Raw genomic sequence first — 15,752 nt, forward strand, 5'->3', positions numbered from 1 at the left:
TAAACAATTGATTAACGTCTACACCACTCAGGATTTTGTAGACAATCATATCTCCCCTCATCCATCTCTTTTCTAAACTGAAGGACCCTAACCTCTTTAGCCTTTCCTCATATGAGAGGAATTCCATCCCCTTTATCATTTTGGTCGCTCTTCTTTGAACTTTTTCTAATTCTGCTATATCTTTTTTTTTAAATACGGCAACCAAAACTGAACACAATACTCAAGGTGTAGTCGAACCATGGAGCGATACAAAGGCATTATAGTATTTTCGGTCTTATTCATTATCCCTTTCCTAATAATTTCTAGCATCCTGTTTGCTTTTTTGGCCACCGCTGCACACGGGGCAGAAGATATCAGCATATTATCTACAACTAGTAAAACAGGCCCGTTTCTGACACAAATAAAATGGGCGCTATCAAGGTTTTCCTCAGAGTGTGTATGTTTGAAAGAGTATGTGTGAGATTGACTGTGTGTGTGAGAGAGAGAGAGAGTGAATGTGCGAGTGTGTGTGTGTGACAGAGAGAGAGAGTGAAACTGTTGGGTGTGAGTGTGTCTCCTCTGCCCCCCCCCCAGCCACCCAGCGATTCTACTTTTTCCCTTGCCCCCCTCCAGCCACCCACCGATGCTCTTCTCTCCCCTGCCCCCTTCCAGCCACCCACCGATGCTCTTCTCTTCTCTGCCCCCCCTCCAGCCACCCACCGATGCTCTTCTCTCCCCTGCCCCCCCTCCAGCCACCCAGCAAGTCTCCTGTCCCCTGCTCTCCCTCCAACCACCCAGCGAGTCTCCTCTGTTCCCTGCCCCCCTCCAGCCACCCACCGATGCTCTTCTCTCCCCTGCCCCCTCCAGCCACCCACCGATGCTCTTCTCTTCTCTGCCCCCCCTCCAGCCACCCACCGATGCTCTTCTCTCCCCTGCCCCCCCTCCAGCCACCCAGCAAGTCTCCTGTCCCCTGCTCTCCCTCCAACCACCCAGCGAGTCTCCTCTGTTCCCTGCCCCCCTCCAGCCACCTAGTGATTCTCCTCTCTCCCCTGCCCCCCTCCAGCCATCCAGCACTTCTCCTGTGTCCCCTGCCCCCTCCAGCCACCCAGCGATTCTCCTTTTTCCCTTGCCCCCTTCCAGCCACCCAGTGATTCTCCTATCTCCCCTGCCCCCCTCCAGCCACCCAGCGATTGTCCTCTCTCCCCTGCCCCCTCCAGCCTCCCAGCGATTGTCCTATCTCCCTTGCCCCCCCCCTCCAGCCACTCCTCCACTTTAATCAGTATATATTAAATTCCCCCCATGTGCTACAGAAAAGCACCAAGCACATCCTATATAATAAAACGCACCTCCAACGTTCTGAAGTCTAGTTCCGGAATGTTGCAGGAATGCTTCAAGGCTTGAAGGCTTCACTTTCTCGGCTTCAGAACGTTGGAGGTGCGTTTTATTATATAGGATGACATTTAGCCTTTTTTGAGTGCCAAACCCCAAGCTGCATCCTAGCATCATGTAACTATGATTCGGATTATTCTTTCCAATGTGCATCACCTTGCATTTGTCCACATTTAATTGTATATGCTATTTGGATGCCCAGTCTTCCAATTTCCTATGGTCTTCCTGCAATATTTCACAGGCTGCTCATGTTTTAAGAACATTGAATAGTTTTGTATCATCTGCAAATTTAATCACCTCACTTGTCGTTCTGATTTCCATATAATTTATAAATATGTTAAATAGCAACAATCCCAGTACTGATCCCTGCAGTACTCCACTGTTCACCCTCCTCCATTGAGAGATATGACCATTTAACCCTACCCTCTGTTTTCTGTCCAGGAACCAATTCCTTATCCATACCAGAACCTTGTTTTTAATTTTCTCAGGAGTCTCTCAATTTTACCACAGCATGATTCACTTAAATTTCTTTCCATTTCAGTGTCTATGGAGAAAAAATCTTAGTGAATCAGGTCTTGAATGTATTCACACCTTATTACCTAGAGCTTAACAGTTAATTGTCCCCACAGGGTACAATACTATAGCATATTCTCATTCACCCAGTTTTGCTAGGCATCAGAACAGTTTCTGATTTCTCACCTATTTTTCTGAAAACCGGGGATGACCATCTCTACGGACGACCTAAATGTCAAAATTTGGGTGTCCCTGACCGTATTATCGAAACGAAAGATGGACGCTCTTCTTGTTTCGATAATATTGGTTTCCCCGCCCCTTCCCGAGGACGTCCTGTGAGGAAGCCCTCAGGAAAGCTTGTGTGCCCCATTCGATTATGCCCTCAATATCTTTTTTGAGATGCGGCAACCAGAATTGAACACAATATTCGAGGTGCGGTCACACCATGGACCTATACAAGGGCATTATAATGTCCTCATTTTTGTTTTCCATTCCTTTCCTAATAATACCTAACATTCAATTTGATTTCTTAGCCGCTGCAGCACACTGAGCAAAAGGTTTCAACATATCATCAATGACGACACCTAGATCCCTTTCTTGGTCGGTGACTCCTAACGTGGAAACCTGTATTACGTAGCTATAATTCAGGTTCCTCTTTCCCACATGCATCACTTTGCACTTGCTCATATTAAACGTCATCTGCCATATAGATGCCCAGTTTCCCAGTCTCGTATAGTCCTTTTGTAATTTTTCACAATCCTCCTGTGATTTAACTACTTTGAATAACTTTTTGTCATCAGCAAATTTAATTACCTCACTATTTAATCCCATCTCTAGGTCATTTATAAATATGTTAAAAAGCAGCGGTCCCAGCACAGACCCTTGGGCAACCCCACTAACTACCCTTCTCCATTGAGAATACTGACCATTTAACCCTACTCTCTGTTTTCTAGCTTTTAACCAGTTTTTAATCCACAATAGGACACTACCTCCTATCCCATGACTCTCCAATTTCCTCTGGAATCTTTCATGAGGTACTTTGTGAAACGCCTTCTGAAAATCCAGATGCACAATATTAACTGGCTCACCTTTATCCACATGTTTGTTCACCCCGTCAAAGAAATGTAATAGATTGGTGAGGCAAGATTTCCCTTCACTAAATCTATGTTGGCTATGTCTCATTAATCCATGCTTTTGAATATGCTCTGTAATTTTGTTCTTTATAATAGTCTCTACCATTTTGCCTGGCATGTCTTTTGTACCTTATATCGTGATTTGTTGTCATGCAGTCCCCCAGGGCTGAGATGGACCATTGGCCTCCCACAGGCTGTACTGTTTTCTTGAACTTTGATTTTCTGCATCTCTTTAACATGATTGAACAAAGCAATCTGCAGAGTTTTAATTTACAGCTCAGTGAAGTATGCAAGCTAACAAAAAATTCATTGTAAAGTAAGTTCATGTGGAATGTTTATCATGGTTCATCAAAGCCTACAACCATTGGGGTTAATTTTAGAATAGTTGAAGGTATAAATCCAGAGCTGGATTAAAGCATACACAAATTAGGCATGTGACTTGGGCCCAGTTGTTTAGGGGGATATGCTCAGGATTCAGTAGACTAGGATTGCCAACTGCCTGAATTTTTTTTTTCAGTATTTTAAAAATTTCTAAACTGTCTTAAAGCCAGAAGGATTGCTCTCAACCTTAAGCACCAATTTTTATCAGCACCTGATTTTTGGCCCCATTAACAGTAATCTGGTACCTTTTTTTTTTTTTTTTAATAATGGTAGTTTTACAGTGCAAACATTTTGGAATGTGTGAAAATCACTAGGCCATTTTAAGGGAAATTTCATTCCACTTGACACATAAACATAGATAGTAACAACAAATATCCATTACAGATTTTTGGACTGACTATTCCATAGCAAATTTTTACAACTTCTTGAGTTTCATTTAATTTGAAGTCAATACCACTCCATGTTCTTCTTTGATCTCCTACCTGCTTAATCCCTTGCATTACATGCAAACCATTTTTATACCTTACATTGTCTTTTAATTATCGATTAAAAAAAAAAAAAATATATATATATATATATATATATATATATATCATCTATGTCTAGACCCTGTATTTATTCTGATCAATAACTTTTCACTCTCCAACAAGCTCCCTAATAGTCAGTGGCGTAGCCAGGAACTTTCAACAGGGAGTGCATCTCCCTGGGTCAGGTTCGTTGCTCAGCCCCGCTTTTCTGTGACTAGATGCCTTCCTATTGGCTGGATCCTACCACAGCTTCTACAATGGAAGGGAGGATCATAAAGAGCAGTAGTAGTGCTCAATGCTATTTTATAAAGGGTGCTCCAGGATGAGCGCTTGTTATAAAATAGCGTTGAGCATCAAATTCCACACTGAACTTTGGGCACAAGGATTTACTACTACTAATCATTTATATAGCGCTACTTGACATACGCAGCACTATACACATTCTATGCGGGTACTTTCTCTATCCCAAGTTTTTTGTACCTGAGGCAATGGAGCATAGGTGCCTACACACGTCCAATTTGCATCAAATTGGAACTACTACCTGGTTACCATGTGCCCTGGGTGGTAATTCCATTTTTAACGTGCGTCCAAAACAGTAGAATATATTTTCTACCGTGTGGTGCTTACCCGGTGGTAATCAGCAGTTTTTGTGTACTGACGATTACTACCCGGTTAGCTTGTGAGACCTTAATGCTAACTCATCCATCTTTCGTTTCGATAATACGGTCGGGGATGCCCAAATCCTGAAGTTTAGGTCGACCTTAGAGATGGTCATCCTTAGACTTGGTCGTTTCTGATTTTTGGTGATAATGGAAACCGAGAACGCCCATCTCAGAAACAACCAAATCCAAGCCATTTGGTCGTGAGAGGAGCCAGCATTGGTAGTGCACTGGTCTCCCTGACATGCCAGGACATCAACCGGGCACCCTAGGGGGCACTGCAGTGGACTTCACAAATTGCTCCCAAGTGCATAGCTCCCTTACCTTGTGTGCTGAGCCCCCCAAAACCCACTACCCACAACTGTACACCAGTACCATAGCCCTTAGGGCACCTAGATGTGGGTACAGTGGGTTTCTGGTGGGTTTTGAAGAGCTCTCATTTACTACCATAAGTGTAACAGGTAGGGGGGGATGGGCCTGGATCCGCCTGCTTAAAGTGCACTGCACCCACTAAAACTGCTCTAGGGACCTGCATACTGCTGCGATGGACCTGAGTATGACATTTGAGGCTGGCATAGAGACTGGTTCAAAATATTTTTATAGTTGTTTTTTGAGGGTGGGAGGGGGTTAGTGACCATTGGGGGAGTAAGAGGAGGTCATCCCCGATTCCCTGCAGTGGTCATCTGGTCAGTTTGGGCACCTTTTTGAGGCTTGGTCGTAAGAAAAAAGGGACCAAGTAAAGTCAGCCATGTGCTCGTCAGGGACGCCCTTCTTTTTTCCATTATGGGTCAAGGACGCCCATGTGTTAAGCATGCCCCAGTCCCACCTTCACTACGCCTAGGACACGCCCCTGGGAACTTTGGTCATCCCCGTGACAGAAATCAGTTGAGGGAACCCAAAATCGACTTTTGATCATGCCAATTTGGGTGACCCTGGGAGAAGGACGCCCATCTTCCGATTTGTATCAAAAGATGGGCGCCCTTCTCTTTTGAAAATAAGCCTTAAAATGGCCCAGCACGGGCTCAAAAGATGTGCCCACACTACCGCAGACCACTTTTTACCAAGGTTTAGTAAAGTACCCCTAGGTACTTGTTAGCTACAATAATTAAATCATTTGAGCACATTAATTATTTTGGGTGCTGACTGGGATCCACTCCCAATTTTGGATGCCCAAATTTAGGTGCCCTTTTTGGAATCTGGGGATATATGTAATTTCAAAAAGGCTCTGCATTCAATGAGTCATTTGTAGAATACCTGGGGGAATAATGCAAATCCTAACCTGGGCAACTCAGTTCCTACCTACAAGGAAAGGCAAAAACAAACAAAAAAAGTAACCCCCTAAAGTTTTTTTGCTGCTTTCTCTGCAACATTTTGGAATTTATGTGTTAAATTTTACAACTTTATTTGTTGTTACTATCTACGTTTATGTGCCAATGAATGAGTATATCTTTAACCATGGCAAAGTTACAGACTTGTCAGCTGACCACCCAGTGATTTTCATGCATTTCAAAATGTTTGCACTGTAAAACTACTATTATTTGGAAAAAAAAAATGAGGTACCAGCTTACTGTTAATGATGCCACAGTGATGCAGACTTTTGTCTGCTGAGCAATGTTGGACAAGCTGCACCCAAAACCGCCATCACCAAACTCAGGGAAGCACTGCAGATGATTTGGTACAGCCTGCCACAGAGACCGAGGAACAAGACTGTTCTCAAAGTGGGAGATAGTTGGTTATCTCATGCTGAGTATTGCTAATTAATGCTTAGTGGATAACCAATTATATCACGCAATATAGCTAGTTATCTGCTGATATTTGCCAGCTAAGTTTGGCGGCCAGATTAGGCTGCCAAAACAACGGGTATATCTTTTGTTGGTTTAAAGCTTAACCAGCTAGTCTTGACTATCAGCTTGGCCAGTTATGTTTAAACCGGCCAAAAATAAACCAGATATTCAATTCCGGTTACCGGAAATGGCCCAGCATTGACTATCTGGGCTCAGCGCCAACTGTGGGAGTCAGTCGGGATAACTCATGCAGTCTGAATATTGAACCCATATAGCACTTAGGTACTACCTTATGAAATAGCACCTAATGTACTGTCCATTAATGATGCCTTTGACAAGCATAAGTGGTGTGTACTTCTAGATGCCAGTTTATTGAATTGCCTCAATAGTATTTTACTTCCAGATTTTCGTAACTGCTATCCCAATTGAGAGAATAATCTTATTATAAACATCCTAGTATTTATTTGTATAAGCTTATGACAAAGTTATCCTTTTGAATCTAAATAAATGTGCAGTGCTCTTGGAGAAAGTCCAAGTAGTTTGGCAAGTTTGTGTTCAGCTCCTTTTTTTATATATATATTCATTCGTTACAGTGCCTCGTGCTTGACAAATTTGAATCTGCTCCTACCGAATGGGACCTAGTTAACAGGTCATTGACTTTAATTGAAGACAAGAAGTTCTGGACAGGGATAGTTTTTGAAAATATGGATAATCAAACCAGTGATATCCCTCCACATGTTAAGTACAAGATTCGAATGGACATTGATGAGGTGGAAAGTACTCAAAAAGTCAAGGACAGGTAAATTGTCAATGAAAGGTCATGAAAGCATTCTTTACCACTAGATACCTAATATCTTGGTTCTCTTATTTCATCTTTTAAGTGTCTCTATTGCTGCTACACTGTTGATACACAGATCTTTATTTCTTTCTGTCCTTCTAATTTCCCCTTTCTGCTTTCTTCTGTCTTCAAGTGACTACTGCCTTGTTAAACTCTAGACAGCTCATAAATCAAAAACTGAGGTATTCTGTATCCCCGCTAATCTGATCTCCACCCTCGGGACTCGTCAACCTGGACTCTACTCCTCTATTATTTTCCTTCTTCGCAAAAACTCTTGGTGTTCTCAATTCCTGTTTATTCCATTCTCCACATTTATCTGCTCTCTGTTCAGTTCTCAGTTTCCAGCTATTAAAGATCAGAAACAACTTTGCCATTCCTTTAACTCTTTCACTCACAGCTGACTGGTCCCACTCAAACCACCATCGAGTTTCATAACCTTTTTCAGCCATTCTTCATTCTCTCTCCCTCTGCTTTTCTTATATACTCCGTAACATAATGTTCTATACTGGCTCCTTGTAAAATATAGATTCCAAAAAAGGGGGGGAGGGATTCTTTCTTATTTTCAAATATTTTCATGATTTGCTCTCTCTTATCATCTCTTGCTCATGCTTTTCTATGAATCATTCTCTCCTCATCCCATTACATTTCAGAAAGGCTTCATTTCCCCTTTGAGTACTCTTAGCATTGGTATCTTTTATTTGACACCCAATTCTCAATGATATTCAGATCTTACCTGTTTTATCTTCTTTCAAACCTAAATTTAAACTCTATCATTTTGCTCTGGTTTTTACTAGATTATTTTGCTTTCTGTTATATACCATTTACTTTATGTTGATTGCATTGCGAGACATACTGGCAAATAATGAAATGAAGACGTAATTTCTGGAGTTGATGTAAAGGGATAATTTGACTATGGTACTAATTCTGCAACAAAATGAATTGATTGAAAAAATTGTAAAGTTACTTTCACGAGAAGAAAAGTACTCTTAATGTATTCACATAAACTTCAAAATCTGTGCCCAAATTGTTTCACTCTGCATGATATAATGTAATTGCCCCATTAGTCCACTTTAATGCATAGAAATAAATGTTAACAACAAAACCAACAAAATATATTCAATGATACCTTTCTGTTTGACTGAAGTAATACATTTCCTGACTAAGTTTACAGAGAGGACACTCCTTTCCCTTGGTCTAAACAGAACTAGTAACATAAGACATTGCCAGAAAAATCTGACTGACTGTCTCATTCTCATTGACATCACATAGGGGTCCTTTTAGAAAGCTATGGCAAAAGGAGGCCTACGCTGGTGCTGGTGCATTTTTTATGTGCTCCCAGGTCCTCTTTTACTGCAGCGGGTAAAAGGCAGATTTTTATTTTTTTAAGAAATGGACATGCGGAAAGTGAAGCACTTGTTGCACGACTGTTTCGGGTGGGAGCACTTACCGCCAACCATTGAGGTGGTGGTAAGGGCTCCCATGCTACCCCATCAGTAACCAGGCAGCATGCGGCACTGTCCTATTATTGCCAGGTACACACTGGTTCTACAAAAATGAAGCATGTTGGCAGTGGGAACTACTGCCGGGCTGCTGCGGTAGCCCAGCAGTACTTCTCTTTTAGTGTGCAGTAAATAAAGTTGACAGCTGAAGGATGGCCCATGCATTTGATGCTCAAGTAGGGAGCTGCCTGTGAAATGAAAGGGGGGTGGGGTCCTCCTCCTACCCCCTCAAATTACCTGGGGACCTCTTCCTCTCAAATCATCAGTCCCAGAGATCACCCCTAAAACCTGTCCTCCTGAAAGAGTTGGAGGGAAAGATTGTTTTAGAACATAAGAGTAGCCATACTAGGTCAGACCAATGGTCCATCTAGTCCAGTATCCTCTTTTCCAAACAGTGGCGAAGCCAGGTCACAAGTACCTGGCAGAAACCCAAATCGTGGAAACACTCCATACTACAAATCCCATGGCAAGCAGTTGCTTCCCATGTCTTCCTCAATAGCAGACTATGGACTTTTCCTCCAGGAATTTGTCCAAACCTTTTGTAAACCCAGATATGCTAATCGCTATTACCACCTCCTCCGGCAAAGAGTTCCAGTGCTAAACTATTCATTGAGTGAAAACATATTTCCTCCTAATTGTTTTAAAAGTATTTCTATGTAACTTCCTCAAGTGTCCCCTAGTCTTTATCCTTTTGTAACGAGTAAAAAATCGATTTACTTCTACTCATTCTACACCACTCAGGATTTTGCAGACCTCAATCATATCTCCCCTCATCCGTCTCTTTTCCAAGCTGAAGAGCCCTAACCTCTTTAACCTTTCCTCATACGAGAGGAGTTCCATCCCCTTTATCATTTTAGCGGCTCTTCTTTGAACCTTTTCTAATTCCATTATATCTTTTTTGAGATACGGTGACCAAAACTGAATGCAATACTCAAGGTGCAGAGCGAAACAAAGGCATTACAGTATTTTTGGTCTTATTCATCATCCCTTTCCTATTAATTCCTAGCATCCTGTTTGCTTTTTTGGCCACTGATGCACACTGTGCAGAAGATTTCATAATATTATCTACAACAACACTAAGATCTTTTTCTTGAGCGCTGACCCCCAAGGTGGACCCTAGCATCAAGTAACTGTTATTCGAATTATTATTTTCATTGTGCATCACCTTGCATTTGTTCATATTAAATTTCATCTACTATTTGGACGCCCAGTCTTCCATTTTCGTAAGGTCTTCCTGTAATATTTCAGAGTCCACACATGTTTTAACAACCTTGAATAGTTTAGTATCATCTGCAAATCTGATCACCTCACTCGTCATTCTGATTTCCATATAATTTATAAATACGTTAAATAGTACCGGTCCCAGTACAGATCCATGTACACTCCACTGTTTACTGTCCTCCATTGAGAGAAATTACCATTTAACCCGACCCTCTGTTTTCTGTCCAAAAACCAATTCCTAATCCACACCAGAACCTTGCCTCCTATTCCATGACTCTTTAATTTTCTCAGAAATCTCTCATGAGGAACTTTATCAAAAGCGTTCTGAAAATCTAGATACCGTACATCAACTGGCTCACCTTTATGCACATGTTTATTCACAACTTCAAAGAAATGAAGCAAATTGGTGAGACAAGACTTCCCTCGGAGGAACCCATGCTGACTCTGTCCCATTAAACCATGTTTGTCTACGTGATCTATAATTTTATTCCTTATAATAGTTTCCACTATTTTGCCCGGTATAGACATCAGGTTTACCAGTCTATAATTTCCCGGATCACCCCTAGAACCCCTTTTAAAAATCAGCGTCACATTGGCCACCCTCCAATCTTCAGGTAGTATGGACGGATGATTTTAATGACAGGTTGCATATTACTGTGAGCAGATCAGCAATTTCATGCTTGATTTCTTTGAGTACCCTTGGATGTAGGCTATCCGGTCCAGGTGATTTACTACTCTTTAATTTGTCATTTTCGCTCAGTACATCTTCTGGGTTCACTGAGATTTCTTTCAGTTCCTCCGCATCATCACCCTTCAAAACCATTTCCAGTACAGACAGATCTCTTACATCTTCTTCTGTAAAGACAGAAGCAAAGAAATCACTCAGTCAATGACCTTGTCCTCCCTGAGTGCCTCTTTTGCTCCTTTGTGATCTAATGGTCCCATGGAATCCCTTCCAGGCTTTCGGCTTCTTATGTACCTGAAAAAATTGTTACTGTGAGTTTTAGCCTCTGCGGCAAGTTTCTCTTCATATTCTCTTTTAGCCTTCTTTATTAATGCATTGCATATGGCTTGCCAGTGCTTATCTTGCTTCTTATTTTCTTCATTTGGGTCTTTTTTTCCATTCTTTGAACGACAATCTTTTGGCTGTAATAGCCTCTTTTATTTTACCTTTTAACCATGCTGGTTGACATTTTCTCTTCTTTCCATCTTTACAAATATGTGGAATGCATCTGGACTGGGCTTCCACAATGGTATTTTTGAATAACGTCCATGCCTGATTGAGTGTCCTAACTTTTGCAGCTGATCCTTTTAGTTTCTTTTTAACCATTTTCCTCATTTTATTATAGTCACCCTTTCAAAAGTTAAATGCAGCTACAGTGGATTTCTTTTGCGGGTTCATCCCAGATAGCAGCTCAAACGTGATCATGTTATGATCACTGCTTCCCAGGAGACCCAAAACAGCCACCTCTCACACTATGCCCTGCACTCAATGAGTCTGGTATTCAGAAAATGATAACAGTTCAAAATGTAAACTCCATAGTTAATATTTTTAAAATGAAAGCTGTAACTTTTAAATCATTCACAAATGTTTAGTGGTCATATATCTCTATCTATGACCCACTGAATGAAGAGGTACCAAAAGTGGGTTTACAAATAACAGAGATAAAAGCTAAAAAAGTTTAGAGGGGCAAATTTAGAGAACTTTTAGTTTTAAAAGTTATATGTCAATAGAAAGGAACAATGCAGTTTTTTTTTCACAACTTCGATGTTTTTCATATTCTACAGCTTAAAAACTGCAAGTGTCTAAAAGCTACCTAAAGTGACGTATGTGATTTCTGGGATTAATTATAACATAAAATGCAACTGAGGCCTGTGTTTTGAGTGCAGGATCCAAGTATCAGTTTTATTTAATGTTTGTCCATCTAGTTCTTATATAAGTTCTATCTGGCCGATATTCAAAGCGATTAAGCAGGCAGGAACTTACATTCGGCCAAAAGCCTCCCAACTTCCAATATTCAGCTGCCAGTATTCAGCACTTAACTAGCCGGGATAACCACAGAAATGGGACCAAATAAAATACAGTCCTATCTTTATGCAGCAACCTATAGCTGGTTAAGGTCTGAATATCGACTTAACCAGCTATGTGTTAGCCGGTGCTACATAAAATGGATATTCAAAGCCAAAACCCGGATATGGCCCGGCATTAAATATAACACTGTCAGTGGTCAGTAAAACGCACACCACTGCCGGCTAAACATTTACTCCAATGTGATGTTAGTCTGCCAATTACTGTTGTTCTGGGAACCGGTGTTAAAAAGCACTGTTCTGAGAATTCATTGCAGTAACATAGTGGATGACAGCAGATAAGGACATGTACTGTCCATCCAGTCTGCCCAACAAGATAAACTCATAGTATAAGGTATGATACTTGATAAGGTATAAGGTATGATACTTGATCTTGATTTGTCCTTGCCAATTTTAGGGCACAGACCATAGAAGTCTGCCCAGCACTGGCTTCGCTTCCCAATTACCAGTGTTGCCCATCTAATCACTGCTAAGCTTGATTGGTTCCATGCCTTTTATATAGGATTCCTTTGAGATTATCCCACATATTTTTGAATTCCAGGTATCTATCACCCTCTCTCTGAAAAAGTACTTCCTGACATTAGTAACACCCCCCCCCCCCCCCCCCCCCCCGCAACCTCAATTCATGTCCTCTACTTCTATCACCTTCTTGTCTCTGGAAAAGGGTTGTAAATTAATACCTTTCAAATATTTGAATGTCTGAATCATATCACTCCTGTCTCTCCTCTAGTAGTGAATACAAGTGAAATGTTGTTGCTTAGAAAATCATTGTGTATTTTCATTTGAAAAATCTGTACTTGCATTTGATCAACTTAAGACTCATGAAAATTGGCTTGCGGTAGTATAGGCGCGGTTTTGGGCATGTAACAATCCATTTTTTAGTGTGCCTGTAAAAAAGGCCTTTTATTTGCCAAAAATGGACTTGCGGCAAAATCAAAATTGCTGCGTGTCCATTTTGGGTCTGAGACCTTACCACCAGCCATTGACCTAGCGGTAATGACCTACGCATGTCAAATGCCACTTGGCGTATGCCTGTTATTTGCAACCAAAAAAAATATATTTTTCAGACGCACATATTGGATGCGTGCCAAAAATGAAATTACCACAAGAACCACACGGTAGTCGGGTGGTAACTCCATTTTGGCACACATTGGGCGTGCATAGACACTTATGCGCTTAGTAAAAGGGCCCCGCTACTCTTCATGTTTGAAACAAACGTATGCAGAGTAGTAAATCTCCACACTGCAGACTCAAACATCCCCTTAATAGACCTTAATATCTTTTGCAACTTGAGAAAAAGTGTTTCTGACCAAATATCTTCTAATATTTACTAACTAGCTAAGTCATTTTCAAGAAATGAAGTGAAAGTAGATGTTTTTGGATAATTTCAATTCTTACATGCATTATTTCATATACAAAAAGAATAAAGATTCAGTGGATGTGAAGCATTTGTTCACCCTTTCCAAAAATACTAGGACTAGGGGGCATGCGATGAAATGCAGTGTAGTAAATTTAAAACAAATCGTAGAAAATTTTTCTTTACCCAACATATAATTAAACTCTGGAATTCGTTGCCGGAGAAAGTGGTGAAGGTAGTTAGCTTAGCAGAGTTTAAAAAGGGGTTGGACAGTTTCCTAAAGGACAAGGTCATAAACCGCTACTAATGGACTGGGGAAAAATCCACAATTCCAGGAATAACATGTATAGAATGTTTGTACATTTGGGAAGCTTGACCGCTGTCGTGGACAGGATGCTGGGCTCGATGGACCCTTGGTCTTTTCCCAGTGTGGCATTACTTATGTACTTATGACCTCTACCTAGAAATGTCTTTGATGGTGTGCCCATATACACTGACACCCACTCTAATTTTCCCTTCTATAATGTGTGCTTATGCTATTAAGGTTTCTTGTGACTTGAAAAAACTGCACCTGAGAGAATTTAGTGAATGCTTAAAATGTTAAGATTGAACGAAATACAATGTTATCCAAATTTCTCTTGTAAATGATAGGTTGTGGGCACCTGGAGCAAGAGCTGATGCCAATAAAGACCTGAGATATGTGTGGGGTGGTTTTACCTATATCCAGGACATGTTGGATCATGGTATCATTCGATTACATTCAAACAAGTCAGACCTGCTTGGTGTATTCGTGCAACAAATGCCTTACCCCTGCTATGTCGATGATGTGTAAGTATAGAACCCATTCTTTACAAACTAAAGAAATAGCAAAAATAGAATTTGCAACTGGAATTTCTGCAAACAAAAACTAGCAAATATTTGTCATATTGTATACTGGGCGTTCGAAATTTGAACAGCCTATGATGTAGCTATAATATTAACTTCTCTAGCTTAACTTGATTAACAAGTGGTTGAATAGAATACATAGGGACTGATGAACCAAAATATGGAAACAGGGCTTGTGACACACTAAAGCTACTGGTCTATGAGTTAATCATTTGCCACACCTGTTAAGGCATGGAAAATAGTGCTGCCATAGTATCAACATCATCCAAAGTATCAATTTTCAAGGGGTTTTGGCACCTAACTGAGGGACCCTTTTACTAAATCACTTTGGGGCTCTTTTATAGAGCAGCAGTAAGCCCAACGCGGGCTTACCGCTCGCTCGCTCTTCCGGGACTACTGCCAGACCAACGCAGTCACCAGTGGTAGTCCCGCCCCAAGCGTGCGCCATTTCTGGGGAAAAAGAAAACCCCTTGAAATAGCCTGCACGGTGATAACCCAATGGTAATTGCTGCCGGGTTAGCATGGGAGCCCTTATCAGCACCTCAGTGGGTTAGCGGTAAGGGCTCCCCGCTGCATAGCCATGCAGTAAGTGTATCTGGGGGCTTTTTTACCTGCTGCACTTAAAGGGCTCTGGCACATGGGAAAAACAGCCCCTGCTGCTAGCACAGGGTCCTTTTTCCCGCATCTTAGTAAAAGGACCCCTATAAGCACTAATGCACACTTAGGGGCCCTTTAACTTGAACTAACTTATTCATGTGCATTAGGGAAAAACGCATTAAGGCATTTTGTGTTAATTTGCTTGTCAGTGTCTACTAATCATGTGCTAGCTTTTTTTGGAAGTTGGTGTGTCAAGAGTGTGGATTGGGCATGGAAATGTAATCCAGCATTGGTGCATGCTTAACCCAAGGATGTTTAATAAGACAGGAGACTGCATGACATCAAAAAGGTGAAGCCGGTTTCCCCCAGCAGCCGCCATATTGGTTTACCCAAAACAGACCCCTTGAAAACAACCAAACCCCCAAACTCCCCTCCTAACAGAAAGAATGCAAAACCAAGGAGGTTTAATAAAACAATACCACACAGTTTGCTATTGTTTTTCAGTAGTGTCTGTGAATGTTTTGGGTCACTCAATATGGCAGCAAACTTCAGCCTACATAATGGGCCAGATTATGAGCTATGGGCCAGATAGGCTCATGCTATCTCCTGTCTTATTTAACTTCCTTGACTTAACCTAGGAGCACTTAACACCTCCTAAATAGGAGGAAGTAATTTTTTCCCACATTAATACTTTTGCAGGTATCAAGTGCTAATAGAAAAATTATCATGGGACCTGCAAAAAAAAACCCTATTTTAGGGACATGCTAGAAATGGGCTTAGCACATCTTAGTAAAAGAGCTTCTTAAAGAAGTAGATACCTAAATTGGACCTTTCAGAAACTGAGAAGTAGTTAGATGCCAATTTATAACATCTTAATCTCACTAGGCAGCTAATCTAGGCTC

General features: G+C 41.2%; 1 protein-coding gene across 1 annotated transcript in view; it reads left to right on the forward strand.

Moving 5' to 3' along the window:
• LOC115462091 (phospholipid-transporting ATPase ABCA1-like) overlaps positions 1-15,752 on the forward strand; it is a 451,679-nt gene that overhangs the window by 79,954 nt on the left and 355,973 nt on the right. Inside the window, 2 exon segments of the mRNA XM_030192130.1 lie at positions 6,959-7,164; positions 14,020-14,196. Coding sequence (XP_030047990.1) covers positions 6,959-7,164; positions 14,020-14,196 — 383 coding nt within the window.

This window comes from Microcaecilia unicolor, chromosome 2 (assembly GCF_901765095.1).
Source record: "Microcaecilia unicolor chromosome 2, aMicUni1.1, whole genome shotgun sequence".
Lineage (NCBI taxonomy): Eukaryota > Metazoa > Chordata > Amphibia > Gymnophiona > Siphonopidae > Microcaecilia > Microcaecilia unicolor.